General features: G+C 45.2%; 1 protein-coding gene across 1 annotated transcript in view; it reads left to right on the top strand.

Moving 5' to 3' along the window:
• Positions 1 to 23,412, top strand: part of LOC120059822 (receptor-type tyrosine-protein phosphatase gamma-like) — a 329,292-nt gene that overhangs the window by 275,986 nt on the left and 29,894 nt on the right. Inside the window, exons 9-14 of the mRNA XM_039008877.1 lie at positions 2,199 to 2,391; positions 5,181 to 5,365; positions 9,242 to 9,350; positions 9,700 to 9,749; positions 10,110 to 10,893; positions 14,077 to 14,215. Coding sequence (XP_038864805.1) covers positions 2,199 to 2,391; positions 5,181 to 5,365; positions 9,242 to 9,350; positions 9,700 to 9,749; positions 10,110 to 10,893; positions 14,077 to 14,215 — 1,460 coding nt within the window. The remainder of the gene's footprint in view (positions 1 to 2,198; positions 2,392 to 5,180; positions 5,366 to 9,241; positions 9,351 to 9,699; positions 9,750 to 10,109; positions 10,894 to 14,076; positions 14,216 to 23,412) is intronic.

Consider the following 23,412-nt stretch of genomic DNA (forward strand, 5'->3'; position numbering starts at 1 on the left):
TGTGTGTGTGTGTGTGTGTGTGTGTGTGTGTGTGTGTGTGTGTGTGTGTGTGTGTGTGTGTGTGTGTGTGTGTGTGTGTGTGTGTGTGTGTGTGTGTGTGTGTGTGTGTGTGTGTGTGGACATCCCACACCAGGCTGTAACGGCTGTTACCATGCCAGGCCACTTAACCCCTGCTCTCCACATCACAGAGGCCTTTCTCACCACTCACAGAGGCCTTTCTCACCACTCACAGAAGTGTGTGTGATGGCGTTCTTGCGTGAGTGTGTGCGATGTCACTTCTGGAAGGATTAGTCTCCAATCGCGCTGTGCTTTCCACACAAAGAAATCTTTTGGCAGACCTGGAAGGGATTCACATCCCAATAACCTGTTTTTTAAGGGGGTGTTGCCATATTAGGGATAAGCAGATTGTAGTCTGAGATTGTAGAGATTTGGTGGAGAGCAGCGTATTGCTTTGACACGACCTGGCGTGGGCTGGTCTGTGCCAGGGCTGGAGGCTACCATATTCAACAGATCAGCCATGATGGCTAATGCAGCCTGTAGATTAAAGGACATGGCCGACTTTAGATTACAGGTGTCCTGCCAAAGAATAGAAGGTACAACATGTTCCATTCTGCTGGAACACACTTTCTATAGTGTCAGATGAAAGAGATTTGTGGTGCGCACACACACGCGCACACACACACGTGCACACACTCACACACACACACACACACACACACACACACACACACACACACACACACACACACACACACACACACACACACACACACACACACACACACACACACACACACACACACACACACACACACACACAGACTCTTACCCTCCACAGCCACTGTGAGGGGCAGTCATTGAGCTGAGTATTCCCCAGGCCTCCAGTCTCAGTCTGCTTAGTAAACAGACAGAGAGCTGAGCAGACAGGGAAGTGTTCCAACCATAGAGTTAGGAATTAAAATTCTTTAATTGATAGGATCTCTATGATTCCAACCCTCACTCTGTAACCATACCGACTGCTTGTTTATCCCACAACCTCTCACACACTCACTAAGGAAATGAGACCCTTCCTCCGTACATCTAGCCAGCTATCTATATATCTTTCTTCTTTCTCTCTCTCTCTTTCTCCACCCGTTTTCACTCTAAATCGACAGTTTTTTTTACATGTGCAGTCTCAGCTTACATTGTTTCTTTAGCCGTTAGCATGCCATCATGATGTTGAAGGACAGATACTCCCAGACATTACTTTCATCATCTGAAACGACAGCTATTAAACCGTTCGACAGATTATTATGATTATTCCATGGGTTCTAGCACCTGGTCAGAAAGAGTGGTTATTCTGGGTTGAAGAGAGGAGGGGGACAGCTGGTCATGTTTTTATGTTTGCCTCACGAACACTATTCCCCTGATTAGGATGGGCTATCTTGGCCCTGCATGCCTCTCAGCCTCTCAGCCCCACAGCCTTACAGCTAGCACATGTATGGGCAAAGGATAAAAGGAGCTGCTAGAAAGATGCCATGAACAAATTAACAGTTCAAATGATGTCAGAGGTTTTAATATCCTCAAAATGTAGTATGGTCATTTCTCTCCTCCCTAATGTGTGTGTTTTCCTTCGTCCTCTCTCACTCTCTCTTTCTCTACCTCTCTCTACCTCTCACTCTATCTTTCTCTACCTCTCCTTCTCCCTCTCTCTTTCTCTACCTCTCCCTCTCACTCTCTCTTTCTCTACCTCTCACTCTCTCTTACTCTACCTCTCCCTCTCACTCTCTCTTTCTCTACCTCTCTCTACCTCTCACTCTCTCTTTCTCTACCTCTCACTCTCTCTTTCTCTACCTCTCCCTCTCACTCTCTCTTTCTCTACCTCTCCCTCTCACTCTCTCTTTCTCTACCTCTCCCTCTCACTCTCTCTTTCTCTACCTCTCTCTACCTCTCACTCTCTCTTTCTCTACCTCTCACTCTCTCTTTCTCTACCTCTCCCTCTCACTCTCTCTTTCTCTACCTCTCACTCTCTCTTTCTCTACCTCTCCCTCTCACTCTCTCTTTCTCTACCTCTCACTCTCTCTTTCTCTACCCCTCTCTCTTTCTCTCTCTCTCTCTATCTCTCTCTCTCTCTCTCTCTCTCTCTCTCTCTCTCTCTCTCTCTCTCTCTCTCTCTCTCTCTCTCTCTCTCACACTCTCTCTCACACTCTCTCTTTTAGCTGGAGGCGTTCTACTCCATCTTCACCACAGAGCAGCAGGACCATGTGAAGTCTGTGGAATACCTGAGGAGTAACTTCCGGCCAATCCAGAGCCTCGATAATCGTGACGTCTTCAAGTCCGCAGTCAGAGACGCCTGGCTACCTGACCTGACGGACAGCCTGGGAAACCCGTATGGAACCGAGGCATCCAAAGGTAGGGCGGGACCTCACACACCATTGGATACTGCGCATCCTTGTTACAGTCCAATCCAAGTTAATTATATTCTAAGTAAGACTGAGGAGAGAAACATAATTGTTTTTGTTTTCAGAGTCAAATTCAATTCACGGATTGGAGCACTGCACATTGTTGCTCTCCAGTGAACTCTTGGTCATGCCAAAATGCGGATGCCTCAGAATCCCTAAGGTACAATCCAACATATCCTGACTCTGCCGTTTTGGAATATTCTCTGGTGGTTTAGAAAAAATGAGGAGTGTTACTCCCCTACCATACAGTACTGGGAGGCCCACCAGTGGCCAGTCTTTTACTGGCTCGTTACTGGTTCTAGTACATCATGTCTTATAACATGGCACGAAGTGTGTGTGGCTACATGCCTGAAGTCTGCGACCCTCTCACACAGTCAGCTAGCATCTGTCTGAGCTGCATGACCACACCAACCAGGCTGCTTTTTTGTCCCCAACCTCAGAATTTAATGTCAATATAAAAAATGAAGACGCGCACACACACACATTGTACATGGACCCACACACATTACTGTAATGCACACATGCAATATGAGTTGTCCTTGAAAGCTGCAGTTGTGCACATTTGCTGGGGGTGCATCTGTCAGACTGAGGGGAGAAATGAACAGAACAGGAGAGAAGAGAGGAGAGGAGAGGACAGGAGAAGAGAGGACAGGAGAAGAGAGGAGAGGAGAGGACAGGAGAAGAGAGGAGAGGAGAGGACAGGAGAAGAGAAGAGAGGACAGGAGAAGAGAGGAGAGGAGAGGACAGGAGAAGAGAGGAGAGGAGGGAAAAGAGTGAAGACAAACAGCGTAACGATGGGCCATATGCCACCTATTCACTCCACTACACAGCCTGCTGCATTACACACAATGACTTTCTGTGTGTGGGTGTGGGTGCGTGTGCGTGCGCGTGCGTGTGTGTGTATGTGCGTGTGTGTTCGTGTGTGTGTGTGTATGTGTGTGTGTGCGTGCCTGTGTGCACTTCAATGTGTCGAACACTGTTCGTAATGTAAAATATCATCATTTTTCTCAAAGTTGAGGAGCCCTGTAGAAAAGGGACATTACAGTTCAGCAATGTTCCTCATAGCTTGAGTGTTACAGCTGACAAATGACTCAATCCCATCAACTGAAGAATAGACTGTAGCCTAACTCTACCTCCAGCCCAATGAAAAGCACTCTGCGTGTGTGTGTGTGTGTGTGTGTGCATGCGTGCGTGTGTGCACGCGTGTTCCATCAAATCAAGAACAGACTGCAGCCTAACACTACCTCCAGCCCAATGAAAAGTGCTGTGTGTGTGTGTGTGTGTGTGTGTGTGTGTGTGTGTGTGTGTGTGTGTGTGTGTGTGTGTGTGTGTGTGTGTGTGTGTGTGTGTGTGTGTGTGTGTGTGTGTGTGTGTGTGTGTGTGTGTGTGTGTACTATTTTGTGCTAACGCTCCCATCTATCATAGAGTCCTGAGGGGCTTTGGGGCCTGGGAGGGGTGATGGATATATCCTCTTATGCCTTTCATCACAGAGACACCCCTTACCTGCTACCTCACATTCACTTCTCTTTCTTTCTTTCTCTCTCTCGCTCTCTCTCTCTCTCTTTCTCACACACTCTCTCACTCTCACTCTCAAACTCACACATACACGTGCGTGCACGCAGAGAGAGTGACAGTGCAGGCTGACCCACCACAGCTGGGTGTTATCTAGAGGACACCATGTGTGTGTGTGTGGAGGTCAAACAGGTTCCATTGGCCCATCCAGCCAGGCAGCAGTACAGGGGGAGAATGGAGTGACTAATCACTTTAGTAATGCCAAACTACATGGGACTATTCATCGGGATATTCATTGATAACCGCATTGCTGCTATTTATGACTAATGAATTTAGTCACACATAATAGGCTATTGGTATGCGTACTTTATCATTCTACAAATATAGTGTACTCACACACATCAATGCTGTTTGTTTAGATCATGTGTTATATTCATCCTCGGGGTATTAGTAATATTGATGATGATGATTCAACTGTAGGCAGCATTTGGTTCCTCAGTCCCATCCATCTGTCTTTACTAGGTGTGGATGACATCTGTTAAGGTGAGGGGATTATCGGAGAAATAGAGCAGATCTCCATAAAATTTCTCTTTGAATAAAACAGGGTTTGATTATTGAAGTGATTTCTTCAGCTTGCTGACATGTCCAGTGATGAACCCCTCTGCTGTGGAGACTACAGAGCCATGGAGCTGCCTGTGACGCCATGTTAGCGCCATGCAGAGCTGAGGACTGGAGGACTCTGCTCATACTGGTCAAACAGAGACATCTAGTGGCCACATGAGGAAACAACACCACTGCTGAGCAAATCCACTACATGTTGTATGGAGGCATAGGGAATAGGGAGATATGAAACCAAGATGGAAGGCCTGGAGGATGGTATATATGAGTGCCTGTGTTATGTTAGCCCTCAGACCGATACTACTGTCTGGTGGAACGACTCCATGACTCCATGACACGACTGCCTCAAAGCACTGTTAACACACAAATCTCTCTCTCCTCAGCACGTCTCTCTCCTCATCACCCTCGGCTAAGTGTCTACATGTACCGTATGTGTGTGTGGAGAGTATACAGTACATACATCTGGGTGTCCATTGTGTGTGTGTGTGGTGGGTTCTCCTATCCTCCTTTGTCTTAGATTACAGATTGTTGTGGGACCACAGTCTCCTCTTTCTTTTTTCCCATCTCATTTCTCTCCCATCTCTCTCCCTCCCTCCCTCTCTCTCTCAGTGTGCAGCAGTGCTCCCATCAACATGAAGGTGCAGCATCTGAACCGCACGGCCCTGGGGGTGCGATGGACCCGGCCAGAGTTCACCTACCACCCGCCAATCATCTCCTTCCTCATCTCCTACAGCTGGACTAAACACGACGAGTCCTACGAGGAAACGCACGTCACCGACAGCCAACACAAACTGGTCAGTTACTCTACACCACACCCGCACACACACACAGGCACATACACAAGCACACTCACACAACTTTACCACACACAGTGACAGTACAGAAACTGATGAGATCGACTGACAAATTATGGTAAATTGGCTGCATATTAGACTGCATGTGGAGACGTACTGTAGTGACACTGTTGGTAGTTTGACCTTGAAACTAGCACTGTGAAACATCAACGTAAGGCGCAGAGCCACCCCCCAGAGCAGCAGCGCTGGCATTTTAAACACCCACAGCTCTTTTAATATCCTGCCATTGTGTTCCAATGGTGGCTGGGATTTAATGAGCAGGAGGGAGGGATTCCTGCCTGCTGATAGAGGGAGGGAGAACAAGGGACAGCGGAAAAGAGAACAGAGGAGAGACTTTTCTTTGAGGGCTGCCCGATATTAACGGAATATCATCTCCTCATGTACCACAGCCGCTCGCGTCTCAGCCATTCTTCCTCCTCTCATCACTCCTTCCTGTTCTCTCACTCTTTTATTATTTCTCTCAAGCTCCATCTATTTCTGTTTAATTCTCTCTCTCTCTCTCTCTCGCTCCCTTTCTCTCTCTCGCTTTCTTTCTCTTTCTCCATCATTCCCCTCCCACTCATTCTCTCTCTTGTTCTCTCCCTCTCCCCCTCCATCTCTCCTCCTTTTCTTTCAGATTGTCATTTCCATTTTAATTCTCTGTCTTCTCCCTGGGCACTTCCACTATGCGGGTCACATTAGGGAGCGCATGGCACATCCAGGCTTTATGAAACCTGTCGTCAGAATCCATGGAAAGGCCCACTAAACCACTCCAGCCCTGCCTGCCGTTGGTCTTTACAGCCTTCTCCACTTGTAATAACCGCCGGGAACAGGGCAGACACATCCTTAACTGAATTAAACTGTGCAGAAATTGCATAAATCATGGAGGAGATGGTGGTGGTGAGGGGAGAACAAACGCATTTACTTAATGTAAAATGTAGTTGTGCGGCGAGCCCTCCCTGGCGATCGGACACCGGAGAATGTGACTTATGATAATAGCCATTCCTCATGCATTTAGCGGTGGATTGGACCGCCATCTCCCCGCCGTGGGGATAATTAATGCGTGTTATCTGGAACGCGTCCACCATAAAGAGAAAATAGGAAGGGAGAGAGAGGTGAGGTGTTGGCTAACTCAGGCCTGTCTCAACCGCCCAAACTGCATCCTAATTAAAAATAGGTTATACATTGTTGCCCAGGGTGATTTACATTGCATCCTAATTAAAAATAGGTTATACATTGTTGCTACAGTTTTGCTACAATCGTACCACTCAAGACTGTGGTAAACTCATTGTTTGTTGTCTAGAGAAAGCAGGAAAGGAGAGGGAGACAGAGGGAGAGAGGAAGAGGGAACATTTATTTCTCCCATCCTGCTCTAACCTTCATTCTTTGACCACTGCCCTCTGTGCTGTGTTTGAGTCAAGGGGCAGGCTGTGTTGTGTAGGATTCTAGACTAAGGTGTGTGACCTCTCCAGGAAGGTACCCAGAACTCATCTAAGTATGTGTGTGTGTGCATGTTTATTACTGTGTGCTCTCGCCACCCGACCTAAGTGTACAGTAGGTGTACACACACTCCTTCTCTATAGCAGACAATGGTGTGTCTGCTAGCTGGATGGGTTTATGGGAAGTGTTCTGTAGACGATTCCACATCCTGTGTGTGTGAGCACGGCCGTTCGCTATGTGTGTGTGAGCATGGATAACATGGACAATCACTATGTGTGTGTGAGCATGGATGGTCTCTCTGTGTGTGTGAGCACGGACGTTCGCTATGTAAGTGTGAGCATGGATGGTCTCTCTGCGTGTGTGAGCACGGACATTCGCTGTGCCAAACACATCCTCCTTTAGTTCTGTTGGATCAATCACTCAGTGTGTAGCAGGAGCCATGCACCCCTGCCCCGACAGAATTGATATTTGAATGTGTGTATGCGCCAGTGGCATAGCGCAGTTTTGCGGCGCCCCCTCACACGAATTGAGCAAAGGTCAACCCCCAACCCAATAATTTGTTTATTTTGCCATGGAGCAGAGAATTTTTTTTGTAGCTAATCTCATGCAATTTGATACATTTTGCTATTTTAAAGTTCAGGGACAATCTCAACTTTTTTCCCGCTAATATTTGTCTTAATATTAGCAACATTTTAAATACAGAGCATGTATTCAGACTCCTTTACGTTTTCCACATTTTGTTACGTTACGACCTTATTCTAAAATTGAGGAAATTGTTTTTTCCTTATCTACACACAATACCCTATAATTACAAAGCAAAAACAGGTTTTGGAATTTTTTGCTAGTTTATAAAAAGTACAAAACTGAAATATTACATTTACATAAGAATTCAGACCCTTTACTCAGGACTTTGTTGAAGCACCTTTGATTACAGCCTTGATTATTCTTGGGTATGACGCTACAAGTTTGGCACACCTGTATTTGGGAGTTTCTCTTATTCCTCCCTGCAGATCCTCTCAAGCTCTGTCAGGTTGTATGGGGAGCGTTGCTGCACAGCTATTTTTAGGTCTCTCCAGAGATGTTCTATCGGGTTCAAGTACGGGCTCTAACTGGGCCACTCAAGGACATTCAGAGACTTGTACCGAAGCCACTCCTGCGTTGTCTTGGCTGTGTGCTTAGGGTCGTTGTCCTGTTGGAAGGTGAACCTTCGCCCCAGTCTGAGTTCCTGAGCACTCTGGAGCAGGTATTCATCAAGGATCTCTCTGTACTTTGTTCCGTTCATCTTTGCCTCGATCCTGACTAGTCTCCCAGTCCCTGCCGCTGAAAAGCATCCCCACATTATGATGCTGCCACCACCATGCTTCACCGTAGCATGGTAAAGGCACAGCTTCCTAACTTATTTATTTTTTAAAAATGCAATTAACTGGATTTATTTCAACTCCATCAAACACTGTAAAAAAAAAAACATTTTTATGTGTTTAAAGGCCTTGCTTGTTTAATTCTAACATTATATTATTAAAATATATATTTTTAAATTATAGCTCCAGGGCTAATTTAGTTAACATTTTGCCATGTTTTTTAGATTTAGAACATAAAACAACATTTATAAAGCAAACATTCTCTTAGGTCAGCACAGCTAATACTTCCATTGTTTAAGCATGTTGCAGAACAGTGCTAAAAACTTGTTTGTGAATATTGACACAAAAAAAAGTGACAGAGCTGACAACAGATACTCAAAACAGACATATATTTGCCTCAAAAATTAATTAGTAAAATATGGAAAATTATTCATTTGAATCCCCATTTAAAAATAACCATTCTGTCAGATCTTCTAGAACTCTGACAGAGTTGATGTAAAAGAAAATCTGATGCAGTGCAGTTTTCTTATACATTCAAGTGGTATACAATGGTAGCAATTGTGTTTTTCCTCTTTTGCTTTATAACTCTTAACCTAATTATATGTAACATTTTAACAAAAATTCATATTCTAGGAAGCAGATGGAGTTGACAGTTTATGGTTGTGACCATGGTGATTCCAATAGTGTTTGTTTAAATCTATCAAAAGTAGAGAATTTTACAGACCATGAGTGGTCTTGCTGCACTACATGTATTGAGGACATGAATAAGGGGTCCTTATGGTATAGCTGACTGCATATTCCTGTATAATTTAGGATTTTAGACAAATCTGATGGAGTTGACCAAATCTCTGAACACATCTTTTAAGAATCACAGTTTTGAGATAAATATTCTTTAAAGTTACAGAGCGCTACTGCAAAAAACAACATGAGATAATTGTTCATTTAATGGTGTGTTCATATTATATCTCAAAGCTTGTGGGCCCCCCTGCCTTGCGATGGCTGCGTTGGGGGGGGGGGGGGGGGGGGTTGTGTGTTACAGGAAGCTGTCATCACTCCAGTGTCTCCTGATGTGCTGTATCTGTTCCGGGTGCAGGCTGTGTGTATGAATGACATGCGCAGTGACTTCAGCCAGAGCATGCTCTTCAGAGGTGACTCTTCCTCATTATCATCCTCCTCATCATCCTCATAATCCTCTGTCCTTCATTTTTCCTTTTCACTTTTGTAAAAATAATCTGTAAATATTTTCCTCACATTTCATCACAGTCTATATTTATCTAAAATCTCTTTGTCTCTTGTTTTGTTCCCTTATTGTCTTGTTTAGTGATGCAGAGCTGCCTCTACTCTTTCCCATCCTCATCACGATATCTCTGTCTGTCTAAATGCCTATGCCGATTTGTTGCAAAGCTAGAATCAATAGCGCTATTACACTGTCTATACAGTAACATATATTTTGTGTTATCATTGGTTAACAAGTTTCATGTTATGTTCTCCTTTCAGCTAACACAACCAGGATATTTGAAGGGACGAGAATAGTGAAGACTGGGATGGTGAGTGCTGCGTGAACACTCTGTAGTACTACCTCTTTCCAACAGGGAGCAGCACTGTCTCATTATTAAACCTCTGTGCTGGAGAGCATGCTCTGTCACTCCGATACTGTCAACTTCAAAGACATTCATTTTAACTACAGACCACAGATATAAATGAAATGTCCTATGTCAGTAATGTGCAGATAACAGATGATGTACTTGGTTGCTTTTTATTTTCAATTGATGAAACAGTTCCACATATTTATTATGTCACATGGCTATTATGTCATTACATTTTTCAATCACTTGTCTCTTTTCCCTCCCTCTCCTACCAACTCACCTTTTTTTCCGCCTCCCCCTCTCCCTACTTTCTCTTCCCAGCCCACTGTTTCCCCAGCCTCCTCGGCAGACATGGCTCCCATCAGCTCCGGCTCCTCCACCTGGACCTCCTCCGGCCTCCCCTTCTCCTTTGTGTCAATGGCGACAGGCATCAGCCCCTCCTCCAGTGGTAGCCAGGCGACGGTGGCGTCCGTGGTGACTAGTACCCTACTGGCAGGGCTAGGGTTCAGTGGTGGGGTCATCTCCTCCTTCCCCAGCTCTGTGTGGCCAACCAGAGCCCCATCCTCCAGCCAGAATCCCACCGCTGCCACACCTCGTCAGCCCACCAGCGAACCAGCAGCCTCCCAGAGCGCAGACGCAGCCAAAGACAATGGAGAGGGCTCCGAGGACAGGGAGAAAGGTGCGAAAGGGGAGGGAGAGGAGGGAGAGAAAGAAGGAGAGGAGGATAAGGAGGAAGACGAGGAGGAGAAAGAGAAGGAGACGAAAGAGAAGAAAGCGATGGCAGACAAGGTAGAGAAGCAGACGAACAGCACTGTAGTGAAAGAGCCGCCCACGGCAGCACCAGCCTCGACTGCCAAAGAGAAAGGAAGAGAAGGAGGGGAGAGTGAGACTGAAACTAACACAAGCAGCACTACGCCCTCTAGTGCTGAGGAGGACCAGCTGGTGACACACACACAGAGTACGGTGGAGACAGACACAGTGGTGCCCCCTACCTTGGAGCTAGGGAATGACACGGCAGAGTTCCCAGACCCAGACAGCCCCTCCCCCACCCTAAGGCCCAGCACAGGAAGGGACAAAAGCCACTGGCCATTCTCCATACACACAGGTGAGCACAGGCATTATAGTACCTTCTCTTTTTTTATGTAACATTTATTTAACTAGGCAAGTCAAATTCTTATTTGTAACTGCCTACCCTGGCCAAACCCAGATAATGCTGGGTCAATTGTGCGCCACTCCCAATCACGGCCGGATGTGATGCAGCTTGGATTTGAACCAGGGACTGCAGTGACGCCTCTTGCACTGAGATGCAGTGCCTTTGACCGCTGTGCCACTCGGGAGCCCTCTCTTCAGTTCATTATGAGAAAAATAATGAAAGGGCATCAGAGCTGGACCAAGTTGTACTCCCTGTCTCAACTTGTGATCTTTTTCCTTTCTTCAGTATGTGATTCCTCGTATTACATTTTAATTATTTAGCAGTTATCCAGAGCGACTTACAGGAGCAATTAGGGTTAAGTGCCTTGCTCAAGGGCACGTCGACAGATTTTTTACAGAGTCAGCTCTGGAATTCAAACCAGCGACCTTTTGGTTACTGGCCCAACACTCTTAATCGCTAGGCTACCTGCCGCCTTATAATAAGACTTTAAAGTGGAAAGGAATATGACAGCCTTGTATTAGACATACTTTACCATGGTTCAGTTGTAATGTTTTTTCATACCCACACATACCCACTTACACGCAACGCACACTAATGCCTACAATCCCTCTTGTGTTTGTACTCAATGACATACTGTAGGTGTTGAGCAGTGTTAGGGTGCTAATTAAAAAAACTTTTTTTTGTTGAGAAAACCATCAATAGAGTTGAAAATGCGATGGAAGCCCATTTAACTTGGATTTTTTATTCGGTACATGGGAATATAACCACAAAAACTATACATATGTGCACTATGTCATCACGCACCTAGTTTTATCTGCAACAAGAAAATTTGATGGAATCACAACTCTGATGGGAATATGCACATATTGTTTTTATGCACATTTTTGAATATTTGCATGAAAATCTGTCACCAATTTGAATGGAAACATAGCTCATGACATGTCAGATTTAGATTCGCCTGAGCAGCCACTAGTGGGCGCTATGGATCTACAGCACCCACTAGCTGCTGCCCAGGCTAGATTTAGATATGATAATTTTTCACGAAGTAGTTTGGATGTTGTGAACTACTTTTTTAAAGTAACTTTAGTTATGTAAAATATATTTTTCTTAAAGGTAGCTTTAGTGTAGCTTAACTTCTTCCAGTGTGAAGTAATTGGTAGCTTGGCAAACTATATTTTCAGAGTAGCTTCCACAAAACTTGTGTTGAGTGGAGTAAAGTGATCTGCCCAGGAAAGCTCTCTACATACTGAAAGACTGTGGCTAATGCTGAGATACACTGCTGGAAGTAGGCTTCTAAACTGCCACTGCCTTGCAGACAGCCTTAACTACAATTTGCCATGTACAATATTGATTAGGTCTGCTGGGTTATACTGTAATTTACATTTTATGGAAAACCATAATATTACACAGTGACATTATAGCTATTTCTGTTACCTACTTGGTTTACAATTTGATGATTAAATATGAGTGACTCCCAAAGACAAGGACTCAAATGAAACATGTGTTTGATAGACATTTCTGGGGGATAGGACCTTCCCCTCTTTCCTTCCTTGTTTTCTGTTCCACCTCTCTCTCCTTCATTATCTCTTCCACTCCCCTTACCCTCCTCTCTCATCTTTCCCACTTTCTCTCCTTTCCTATATTTCCCTTTGCACCTCTGTTTTTCCCTACACCTCTTTTGATCGCTCTCTATTTATTTCTCTCTCACATTGTCTTTCTCACTCCCCTTCTCTCCATCCTTGTTGTTTCCCATTCCTTCTCTTCCTCCTCCCTCCTCTCTCTCCCTCCTTGGTGTTGTCTTTAGGCTGAGTGCTGGCCTACTTTCAGACCCAGCGAGATGAGCTCGGAGCAGAGACACCGCTGCAGGGGAAAAACCTCTGCTCCATTTATAACTCCCTGCCTGGCACTAGAGTCATGTAGGCCTTGTGTGCATTGGTGTGTGAGTCTGTGTGAGTGTGTGTTTGGCTGCATGTGTGTGTGGTGACCCGTGTGTGTATCCTTCGATGCAGGTTTGTGACTGGCTGTGTGTGCATTATCGCGTTTGTTTGTTTGCCCCTGTTCGTCCGTGTGCACTTCCGCTGGCGCTGTGTTTTGGGACGACTCGTCTTCGAGTGCGAGGCAGACAGGAGAGAGCAGAACAGAGCAGAGTGGAGCAGCACACGATGGTTCCCCTGCCAGTATGGTGTGTGTGGATGGTAGGGAGAGAGAGAGCGGCTGTGGTAGTGGCTGGCTGTGCTGCAGTGCAGGGGACTGCTGTCTCGGCCTCCAGGGCTACCCCCACTGTGCCACTGCTGCTACCACCCGGGCTCCTGCTGCAGAATAAAGCCATGGGGTCCGGGAACAGCACAGCAGGAGAACCAGCCCTGGGTAGGTAGGGTTGGGGGTTAGCGTGGAGTGGGGCTGGCTCAGGATGTTTGGGATCTAAGTGTAGCACTTATCTGGGTAGCTAGATAAACTGGCTTTGTAGCACCAGGGTTGCCTTCATAAATAAACAGATTATGATTTGATTACTGATGTTCTAATAGTCTCCAATATCAATTAATCTTTGTCGTTTTTGGTTGTTGTTGACCATGTTTTCTCCTGTGTGTGTGTGTGTGTGTCATATTAAATATGATCCAGGATTGGATTGTTCCTGTCTGTGTAAAGCACCAGTCTAGATATAGTAGGTTAAGGGGCTGATGATGATGTTGATAGCCACACTACCTGCCAAAATCTAACTTTAGAATACTTGTCTTTGATAGCACAGGAATGTATTGTCACTGGTAGCATTTGGTATGAAGAGAGGCTACTGTTTCTTTGGTAAGCACTGCCGAACATTCTCCAGCACATTTTTTGGGGTATTATAGTATAGTTTCTTAGCAAACATTCTGCCTGATCATGTATCCAGCATTTTACCAAGGTAAATTAACCTGTAAGATGTGTCTTCAGTTGAGAAGATGGCTAGTGAATTTGATCACATCATTGTTTATTATTATTTTGTGGTTCATTTTTTACCTTTGTGAAGCTCAGTTAAACCTGGCTAAATGTGTCTTTGTCCTCATTCCCCACCTCTCCTGTTCCGGATCAGCATCCCCAATATGTCCAGTAAATGTTGCTGTTATTCTGACTGATTGTATGTCCTCTCCCCTCCTACAGAGAGGACTAGCGTGTCCAACCTGACCCAGCAGGGTCCCCCAGGGGTGGGGAGGGTGGAGTGGATCATCCCCCTGGTGGTGGTCTCTGCCCTCACCTTCGTCTGCCTCATCCTGCTGCTGGCTGTGCTCGTCTACTGGAGGTGGGTACTATAACACATTGAGACATCACACTCATGTAGCTGAATAAAACCTTTCAGGAAGAATGTTTCCCCAAATCCTGTTGATATAGTTTGAAGAAGGGTAGGGCTGGCACGATTACCGTATAATCGTGTAACCGATGATTATGGAGGAAGGCCCTCATGAAAAAAATATAAATAAAATTGACTTAACATGGGAAGGCCGGGCATTCCTGGGTTGAGTCAGTTACCACGGTAACATGGACTCTTTACAAAGTGATGAAACTTTGTGTTGCAGCAAACAAGTATTTGGTTGCCTAGGCAACACCCCCCTCTCTGCAGCTGCAGCATATGCAGACAGAAGTGGAAGAGAGGAGAAAATGTGCATTTTTAAAAACTATGAATAAATAACATTTGCTATTCAAGCGATTATAACGGTGGCTGCAGTCATTTGGCTGACCAATAATTACAGTATGACCAGTCATCCAAAATTCCATGACCATCACAGCCCTAAAGAATGGTGAACATAGAGCAACATACACAAAAACAGCCAGGTATAGGCTACACACCAATGGCGGTCGGTGCCGTTTAAGATGAGGGAGGAAGAATTTTTTTTTATGAGCATGGGCTTATTTCTATTACAGCATATTGGATGACTGTCATTCATATTCCATTCACCCAGCTCAATGTAATATCGATACGTTCAGGCTACTACATGATACTCAAATTTTCCCTATACCCATTATGAGGTTGCTACAATCTAGCATACAAATGAAAGTTTACAACATAGGTGAACAGGTCAAGAGAAATTAGGAGTAATCAAAGTGACACATTTAATACCGCCTTGCACACTCTTGCCTGCACATGTAGGTTGTAATCATTAGTCCAACAGTTGCAAACGAGAGTTCCTATGGGACAAATTCAGGTATGTTTATCCACATTTCATTCTGTTTGCTTCCGTTTAAGAATCAGCAGAGTGAATACACTTATAAACAGCATGATCACTTTGCTCATTGTATATATTATTCCTTCTCGCATCTACACTCTCTAATCCTCTTACCTTTCCCCTTTGCTTGTGGACTTCAGTGCACAATACAACAGCTGTCTGTGACCAGGTGGAAAAAACTTTCCAAGCCAAATTTTCATACCATAACCTCTACACACAGCCGACAGTGGTGTCACCATATTAACGCAAATTTTTGCCTAGCTACTAGAACTAACGCGTTAGTAAACCCACTACAATCATACAGTACAGTATACAGCAAGCAGTTTAGCAGTTACACTGGCAGGCCCCTGTGGCAATACATTAATAAAACCAAAAGCTTATCATGACTTGGAATAGTTCCAGTGTTGGATAGCCATAGCCAGCTAGCTAACATAGCATCCCTCTCTGTTTGAACCCGGGGGTTTAAGTAGGCTAAACTAGCTATCTGCATTCGCTAGCTAAGTTAGTGAAAGTGAAAGTTTAAAAAATCTATACAGTACCTGTCAAAAGTTTGGACACCTACTCATCCCAAGGTTTTATATTATTTTTACTATTTTCTACATAGTAGAATAATAGTGAAGATATCAAAACTATGAAATAACACATATGGAATCATGTAGTAACCAAGAAAGTGTTATACAAATCAAAATATATTTGAGATTTGAGATTCTTCAATGTAGCCACCCTTTGCCTTGATGACAGCTTTGCACACTCTTGGCATTCTCTCAACCAGCTTCATGAGGTAGTCACCTAGAATGCATTTCATTTAACCTCTCTGCGCTATGGATCCCTTTAGCAGGATCATTTTCCTAAACAACCGCTGAATTGCAGGGCGCCAAATATTACTAAAAATATTTATAATCATGCAATCACAAGTGAAATATACCAAACCACAGCTTAGCTTGTTGTTAATCCACCTATTGTGTCAGATTGAAAATATGCTTTACAGCGAAAGCAATCCAAGCTTTTGTGAGTGTATCAATCAATGCTAGAACAGCTAGCCCCAAATTAGCATGGTCACGAAAGTCAGAAAAGCAATAAAATGAATCGCTTACCTTTGATAATCTTTGGATGTTTGCACTCACGAGACTCCCAGTTACACAATAAATGTTATTTTTGTTCGATAAATATTACTTTTATAACAAACAAAAACTTCATTTGGGTTGCGCGTTATGTTCAGAAAACCACAGCCTCGTTCCGTTCAACGAAAAATTCCAAAAAGTATCCGGAATGTTCGTAGAAACATGTCAAATGTTTTTTATAATCAATCCTCAGGTTGTTTTTAACATACATAATCGATAATATTTCAACCAGACCGTAACCTATTCAATAAAAGAGAGAAAGAATATGGAGAGCTACCCCTCTCGCGCGCAGGAACTAATCAAAGGACACCTGACTAGTTTTGAAAAATCTCGCTAATTTTTCAAAATAAAAGCCTGAAACTATGTCTAAAGCCTGGTCACAGCCTGGGGAAGCCATTGGAAAAGGAATCTGGTTGATACCCCTTTAAATGGAAGAAAGACGGGCAATGAAACACAGATTTTTTTTAAAATCACTTCCGGGTTAGATTTCCTCAGGTTTTCGCCTGCAAAATCAGTTTTGTTATACTCACAGACAATATTTTTCACAGTTTTGGAAACTTTGGAGTGTTTTCTATCCTAATCTGTAAATTATATGCATATTCTACGATGTGGACCTGAGAAATAGTCCGTTTACCTTGGGAACGTTATTTAAACTAAAATAATAATAATCTGACCCCTAGCGTCAAGAAGTTAACAGGTGTGCCTTGTTAAAAGTTTATTTGTGGAATTTCTTTCCTTCTTAATGCGTTTGAGTCAATCAGTTGTGTTGTGACAAGGTAGGGTTGGTATACATAAGATAGCCCTATATATATATATTATGGCAAGAACAGCTCAAATAAGAAAAGAGAAATGACAGTCCATCATTACTTTCAGACATGAAGGTCGGTCAATCCGGAACATTTCAAGAACTTTTAAAGTTTCTTCAAGTGCAGTCGCAAAAACCATCAAGCGATATGATGAAACTGGCTCTCGTGAGGACTGCCACAGGAAAGAAAGACTCAGAGTTAGCTCTGCTGCAGAGAATAAGTTTATTAGAGTTACCAGCCTCAGAAATTGGCAATTAACTGCACCTCAGATTGCAGCCTAAATAAATGCTTCACAGAGTTCAAGTAACAGACACATCTCAACATCAACTGTTCAGAGAAGACTGCATGAATCAGGCCTACATGGTTGAATTGCTGCAAAGAAACCACTACTAAAGGACACCAGTAAGAAGAAGAGACTTGCTTGGACCAAGAAACACGAGAAATGGACATTAAACCGGAGGAAATCTATCATGATGAGTCCAAATTTGAAATTAATGGTTCCAACCGCCGTGCCTTTGTGAGACGCAGAGTAGGTGAACGGATGATCTCCGCATTTGTGGTTCCCACCATGAAACATGGAGGAGTTGTTATGTTGTGGGGGTGCTTTGCTGGTGACACTGTCAGTGATTTTTTTAGAATTCAAGGCACACTTAACCAGCATGGCTACCACAGCATTCTGCAGCGCTACGCCATCCCATCTGGTTTGCGCTTTGTGGAACTATCATTTGTTTTCAACAGGACAATGACCCTAAACACACCTCCAGGCTGTGTAAGGGATATTTGACCAAGAAGGAGAGTGATGGAGTGCTGCATCAGATGACCTGGCCTCCACAATCACCAGATGTCACGATCGTCTTGATATGAGAGATTGGACCAAGGCGCAGCATGATATGAATACATCTTCTTTTTTATTATACGAAGACGTAACACAAAACACTTATACAAACTAACAAAAACAACAAACGACCGTGAAGCTACAAACGCAAGTGCACACACAAACTACTTACGTTCAACATAGACTAGACATAGAAAATGACCCACAAACAGCTAAAGCCTATGGCTGCCTTAAATATGGCTCCCAATCAGAGACAACAATAACCAGCTGTCTCTAATTGAGACCCAATTCAGGCAACCATAGACTTTCCTAGACACCTACACTGAACATTAAACCATCTATTCTACTAAACCCCCTAAACCAAACAACACCCTAGACAATACAAAAAACACATACTTCACCATGTCACACCCTGACCTAACTAAAATAATAATGAAAACAAAGATAACTAAGGCCAGGGTGTGACATAACCCCCCCCCTTAAGGTGCGAACTCCGGGCGCACCAGCATCAAGTCTAGGGGAGGGTCTGGGTGGGCGTCTGTCCACGGTGGCGGCTCTGGCACTGGTCGTGGTCCCCACCCCACCATAGTCACTACCCGCTTACGTAGCCTCCTCCAAATGGCCACCCTCCACATTAACCCCACTGGATTAAGGGGCAGCACCGGACTAAGGGGCAGCACCGGACTAAGGGGCAGCACCGGATTAAGGGGCAGCACCGGACTAAGGGGCAGCACCAGGATAAGGGGCAGCACCAGGATAAGGGGCAGCTCCGGACTGAGGGACGGCAGCTCCGGACTGAGGGACGGATCCTGGCTGGATGACTGCTCTGGCGGATCTTGGCTGGACTGCTCTGGCGGATCCTGGCTGGACGGCTCATGGCTGGCTGACGGATCTGGCTGCTCATGGCTGGCTGACGGATCTGGCTGCTCATGGCTGGCTGACGGATCTGGCTGCTCATGGCTGGCTGACGGATCTGGCTGCTCATGGCTGGCTGACGGATCTGGCTGCTCATGGCTGGCTGACGGATCTGGCTGCTCATGGCTGGTTGGCGGCTCTGGCAGATCCTGTCTGGTTGGCGGCTCTGGCAGATCCTGTCTGGTTGGCGGCTCTGGCATATCCTGTCTGGTTGGCGGCTCTGGCATATCCTGTCTGGTTGGCGGCTCTGGCATATCCTGTCTGGTTGGCGGCTCTGGCAGATCCTGTCTGGTTGGCGGCTCTGGCAGATCCTGTCTGGTTGGCGGCTCTGGCAGATCCTGTCTGGTTGGCGGCTCTGGCAGATCCTGACTGACGAATGGCTCTAGCGGCTCCTGACTGACTAACGGCTCTGACGGCTCGGGACAGACGGGCGGCTCTAATGGCTCGGGACAGACGGATGGCTCAGACGGCACTGGGCAGACGGATGGCTCAGATGGCGCTGGGGAGACGGATGGCTCAGATGGCGCTGGGGAGACGGATGGCTCAGATGGCGCTGGGGAGACGGATGGCTCAGATGGCACTGGGCAGACGGATGGCTCTGGCCGGAATAGGCGCACTGTAGGCCTGGTGCGTGGTGCCGGAACTGGAGGCACCGGGCTAAGGACACGCACCTTCAGGCTAGTGCGGGGAGAAGGAACAGGGCATACTGGACCCTGGGGACGCACATTAGGCCTAGTGCGTGGTGCCGGAACTGGTGGTACCGGGCTGGGAACACGCATCTCAGGGCTAATGCGGGGAGCAGCAACAGGATGCACAGGACTCTGGAGACGCACAGGAGGCTTGGTGCGTGGTGCCGGAATTGGTGGTACCGGGCTGGAGACACGCACCATAGGACGAGTGCGTGGAGGAGGAACAGGGCTCTGGAGACACACTGGAAGCCTGGTGCGTGGTGTAGGCACTGGTGGAACTGGACTGGGGCGGGGAGGTGGCGCCGGAAATACCGGACCGTGCAGGCGTACTGGTTCCCTTGAACACCGAGCCTGCCCAACCTTACCTGGTTGAATGCTCCCCGTCGCCCGACCAGTGCGGGGAGGTGGAATAACCCGCACCGGGCTATGTAGGCGAACCGGGGACACCATGCGTAAGGCTGGTGCCATGTATGCCGGCCCGAGGAGACGCACTGGAGACCAGACGCGTTGAGCCGGCACCATGGCACCTGGCTCAATGCCCAATCTAGCCCTACCAGTGCGGGGAGGTGGAATAACCCGCACCGGGCTATGAACACGTACAGGAGACACCGTGCGCTCTATTGCGTAACACGGTGTCCGCCCGTACTCCCGCTCTCCACGGTTAGCCTGGGAAGTGGGCGCAGGTCTCCTACCTGCCCTCGGCCCACTACCTCTTAGCCCCCCCCCAAGAAATTTTTGGGTAGTACTCGCGGGCTTCCAGCCTTGCCTCCGTGCTGCCTCCTCATATCGCCTCCTCTCGGCTTTCGCTGCCTCCAGCTCTTCACAAGGGAGGCGATATTCTCCCGGTTGTGCCCAAGGTCCCTTTCCATCTAATATCTCCTCCCATGTCCATGAATCCTTGATGCCTTGATCCTGTTGCCGCTTGTCATGCTGCTTGATCCGGGTTTGGTGGGTCATTCTGTCACGATCGTCTTGATATGAGAGATTGGACCAAGGCGCAGCATGATATGAATACATCTTTTTTTTTTTATACGAAGACGTAACACGAAACACTTATACAAACTAACAAAAACAACAAACGACCGTGAAGCTACAAACGCAAGTGCACACACAAACTACTTACGTTCAACATAGACTAGACATAGAAAATGACCCACAAACAGCTAAAGCCTATGGCTGCCTTAAATATGGCTCCCAATCAGAGACAACAATAACCAGCTGTCTCTAATTGAGACCCAATTCAGGCAACCATAGACTTTCCTAGACACCTACACTGAACATTAAACCATCTATTCTACTAAACCCCCTAAACCAAACAACACCCTAGACAATACAAAAAACACATACTTCACTATGTCACACCCTGACCTAACTAAAATAATAATGAAAACAAAGATAACTAAGGCCAGGGTGTGACACCAGACCTCAACCCAATTGAGATAATTCGGAATGAGTTATACCACAGAGTGAAGGAAAAGCAGCCAACAAGTACTCAGCATATATGGGAACTCCTTCAAGACTGAAAAGCATTCCAGGTGACTACCTCATGAAGCTGGTTGAGAGAATGGCAATAGTGTGCAAAGCTGGCATCGAGGCAAAGGGTGGCTACTTTGAAGAATCTCAAATATAACATATATTTTATATTTATATATTATTATTATATATATTATATATATATTTCTTTAAAAAATGTGGGTTACTACATGATTTCATATGTGTTATTTCATAGTTTTGATGTCCTACAAATAAAGAAAAACCCTTGAATGAGTAGATGTGTCCAAACTGTTGACAGGTACCATATATATATATTTTACTTTCACTTTCACTAACTTAGCTAGCGAATGCAGCTAGCTAGTTTAGCCTACTTAAAAAACCCTGAATGACCATGCGATACTTTTGGGTAAGCTGTCGTCAATAGGACTGGGGTTGGATGTCTGTCGTTGGTTTCATGACTATCTAAAGGATAGAAGTCGGGCTGTTAGAGTCGACGGCTTCCAGTCAGAGCCATTGGAGTTGGTTCAAGGGGTCCCACAAGGTTCTATTACTTTTCACTCTCTACATAAACAATATCGGTGATGAGATAAAAAAGTTTCAAATTCATTTATATGCTGATGACACTGTCATGTACTCTATCGCTTCAACGGCTGACCAAGCATTTGAAGATATTACAAGGGTATTTTATACAGCTGAAACTTGTTTTAAATGCAAAGAAAACACATTTTATGATTTTTAATTGGTTCAAAAAGTTGGTTGAAATACACTTGCACTTAGGAGCTTAGATGGTTCTCGAATTAATCAGGTATCTGCATATAAATACTTAGGGATATGGTTGGATGATGAACTGTCTTTTAAAATGCATATTGACGAACTTTGTAAACGGCTAAAAATCAAGCTAGGCTTCCTCTATAGAAACAGTACATGTTTGTCCGCTACAAATAGAAGACAAATTGTGCAAGCTACTTTTATGTCTGATATAGATTATGGGGATATTATTTACATGCATTCTACGGCATCAACACTTAAATCGCTGGATGCTACTTATCATTACACACTTAGGTTTATTACAGGTGCTAACTACAGAACTCACCACTGTGTTTTATATCAAAATGTGGGTTGGACTTCGCTGTCCGTGAGACCAGAACAACATGCTCTCGTGTTTGTCTATAAAGCACTTCTGAATAAACTACCTTCTTATTTATCATCACTCATCAATATTAGAATTAGAATTCCTAAAACCAGGTCTCAACATGGATTACACTTGAGGCCCATGCGATTTCCACAGAGTTGGGTATGGCTGCCTTTTCCTGTTACGCTCCTTGCTTATGGAATAGCCTGCAGACTAAACTTAAACTTGAGACTCTTGTCCCCCTTGCCCATTTTAAATATTTATTGGAGGATTTTTATTTTTGTATTGCTTGTAACTGTTTCGGGTAATGTAAGTTCTTGTGCTGTTAGGGGAATAATTTATGTGTAAATGTAATCTGCTGCTGTATTTTTTGTGTTATCTGTGATCGTTTTGTTTGTCATGTTTAGTTTCTTAATCATTGTACCTAAACTGTATGTGTAAACATGTATACGCAGGGCCCAGCTGTAAAAGAGACCTCGGTTTCAGTCTGTGTTCCTTGTTGAAATAAAGGTATAATAATAGCATGTCTGTTCATGCCTCAAGAGCTCTGATATGTTGGAGGATGTCCTCTGGAAGTTGTCATAATTACTGTGTAAGTCTATGGAAGTGGTTGAGAACCATGAGCTTCCTAGGTTTTGTATTGAAGTCAATGTACCCAGAGGAGGAGAGAAGCTAGCTGTTCTCCGGCTACACCAAGTCTACTCTAGACCTTCATTGCAAAACAGTTTGTTTTAATACATTATTTGGTGATGTGATTATATGTAGTATATCTTTATCTAAGAAGGATAACTTTTTTTATGTTTCACTATTTTTATTTTTATGAAATTCCCTGAGGAGGATGGTCCTCCCCTTCCTCCTCTGAGGAGCCTCCACTGCTACACACAGTGCTGGTCAACAGACGTTGTGAGATTTCTACACTCCAGTGCTAATTCAATCACCCACCTGACTAACCTCTGTGGTCTCTCCGTGTATTAGTGCAGGAGTGGAGCTAGGAAGTGGAGGCTCCTCAGAGGAGGAAGGGGAGGACCATCCTCCTCAGGGAATTTCATAAAAATAAAAATAGTGAAACATTAAAAAAGTTAAGCTGGCTATGGTCCCTGCTATCCCCATCAGCCCCAGTGCCCTATAGTAGCCCCCTGCCCTCCTTGCCCCAGCCCCTTCATGGGTTAAGGCCCAGGGGCATGACCGGCCATCTGTGTCACTTCCTAGCTCCACTCGTGCGAAAATCAGGACTCAGACATGGGGGGTTAGGAGTGAGAACATACACACACACCAAGCACCCA

Source organism: Salvelinus namaycush, chromosome 2 (assembly GCF_016432855.1).
Source record: "Salvelinus namaycush isolate Seneca chromosome 2, SaNama_1.0, whole genome shotgun sequence".
In the NCBI taxonomy this organism is placed as follows: Eukaryota; Metazoa; Chordata; class Actinopteri; order Salmoniformes; family Salmonidae; genus Salvelinus; species Salvelinus namaycush.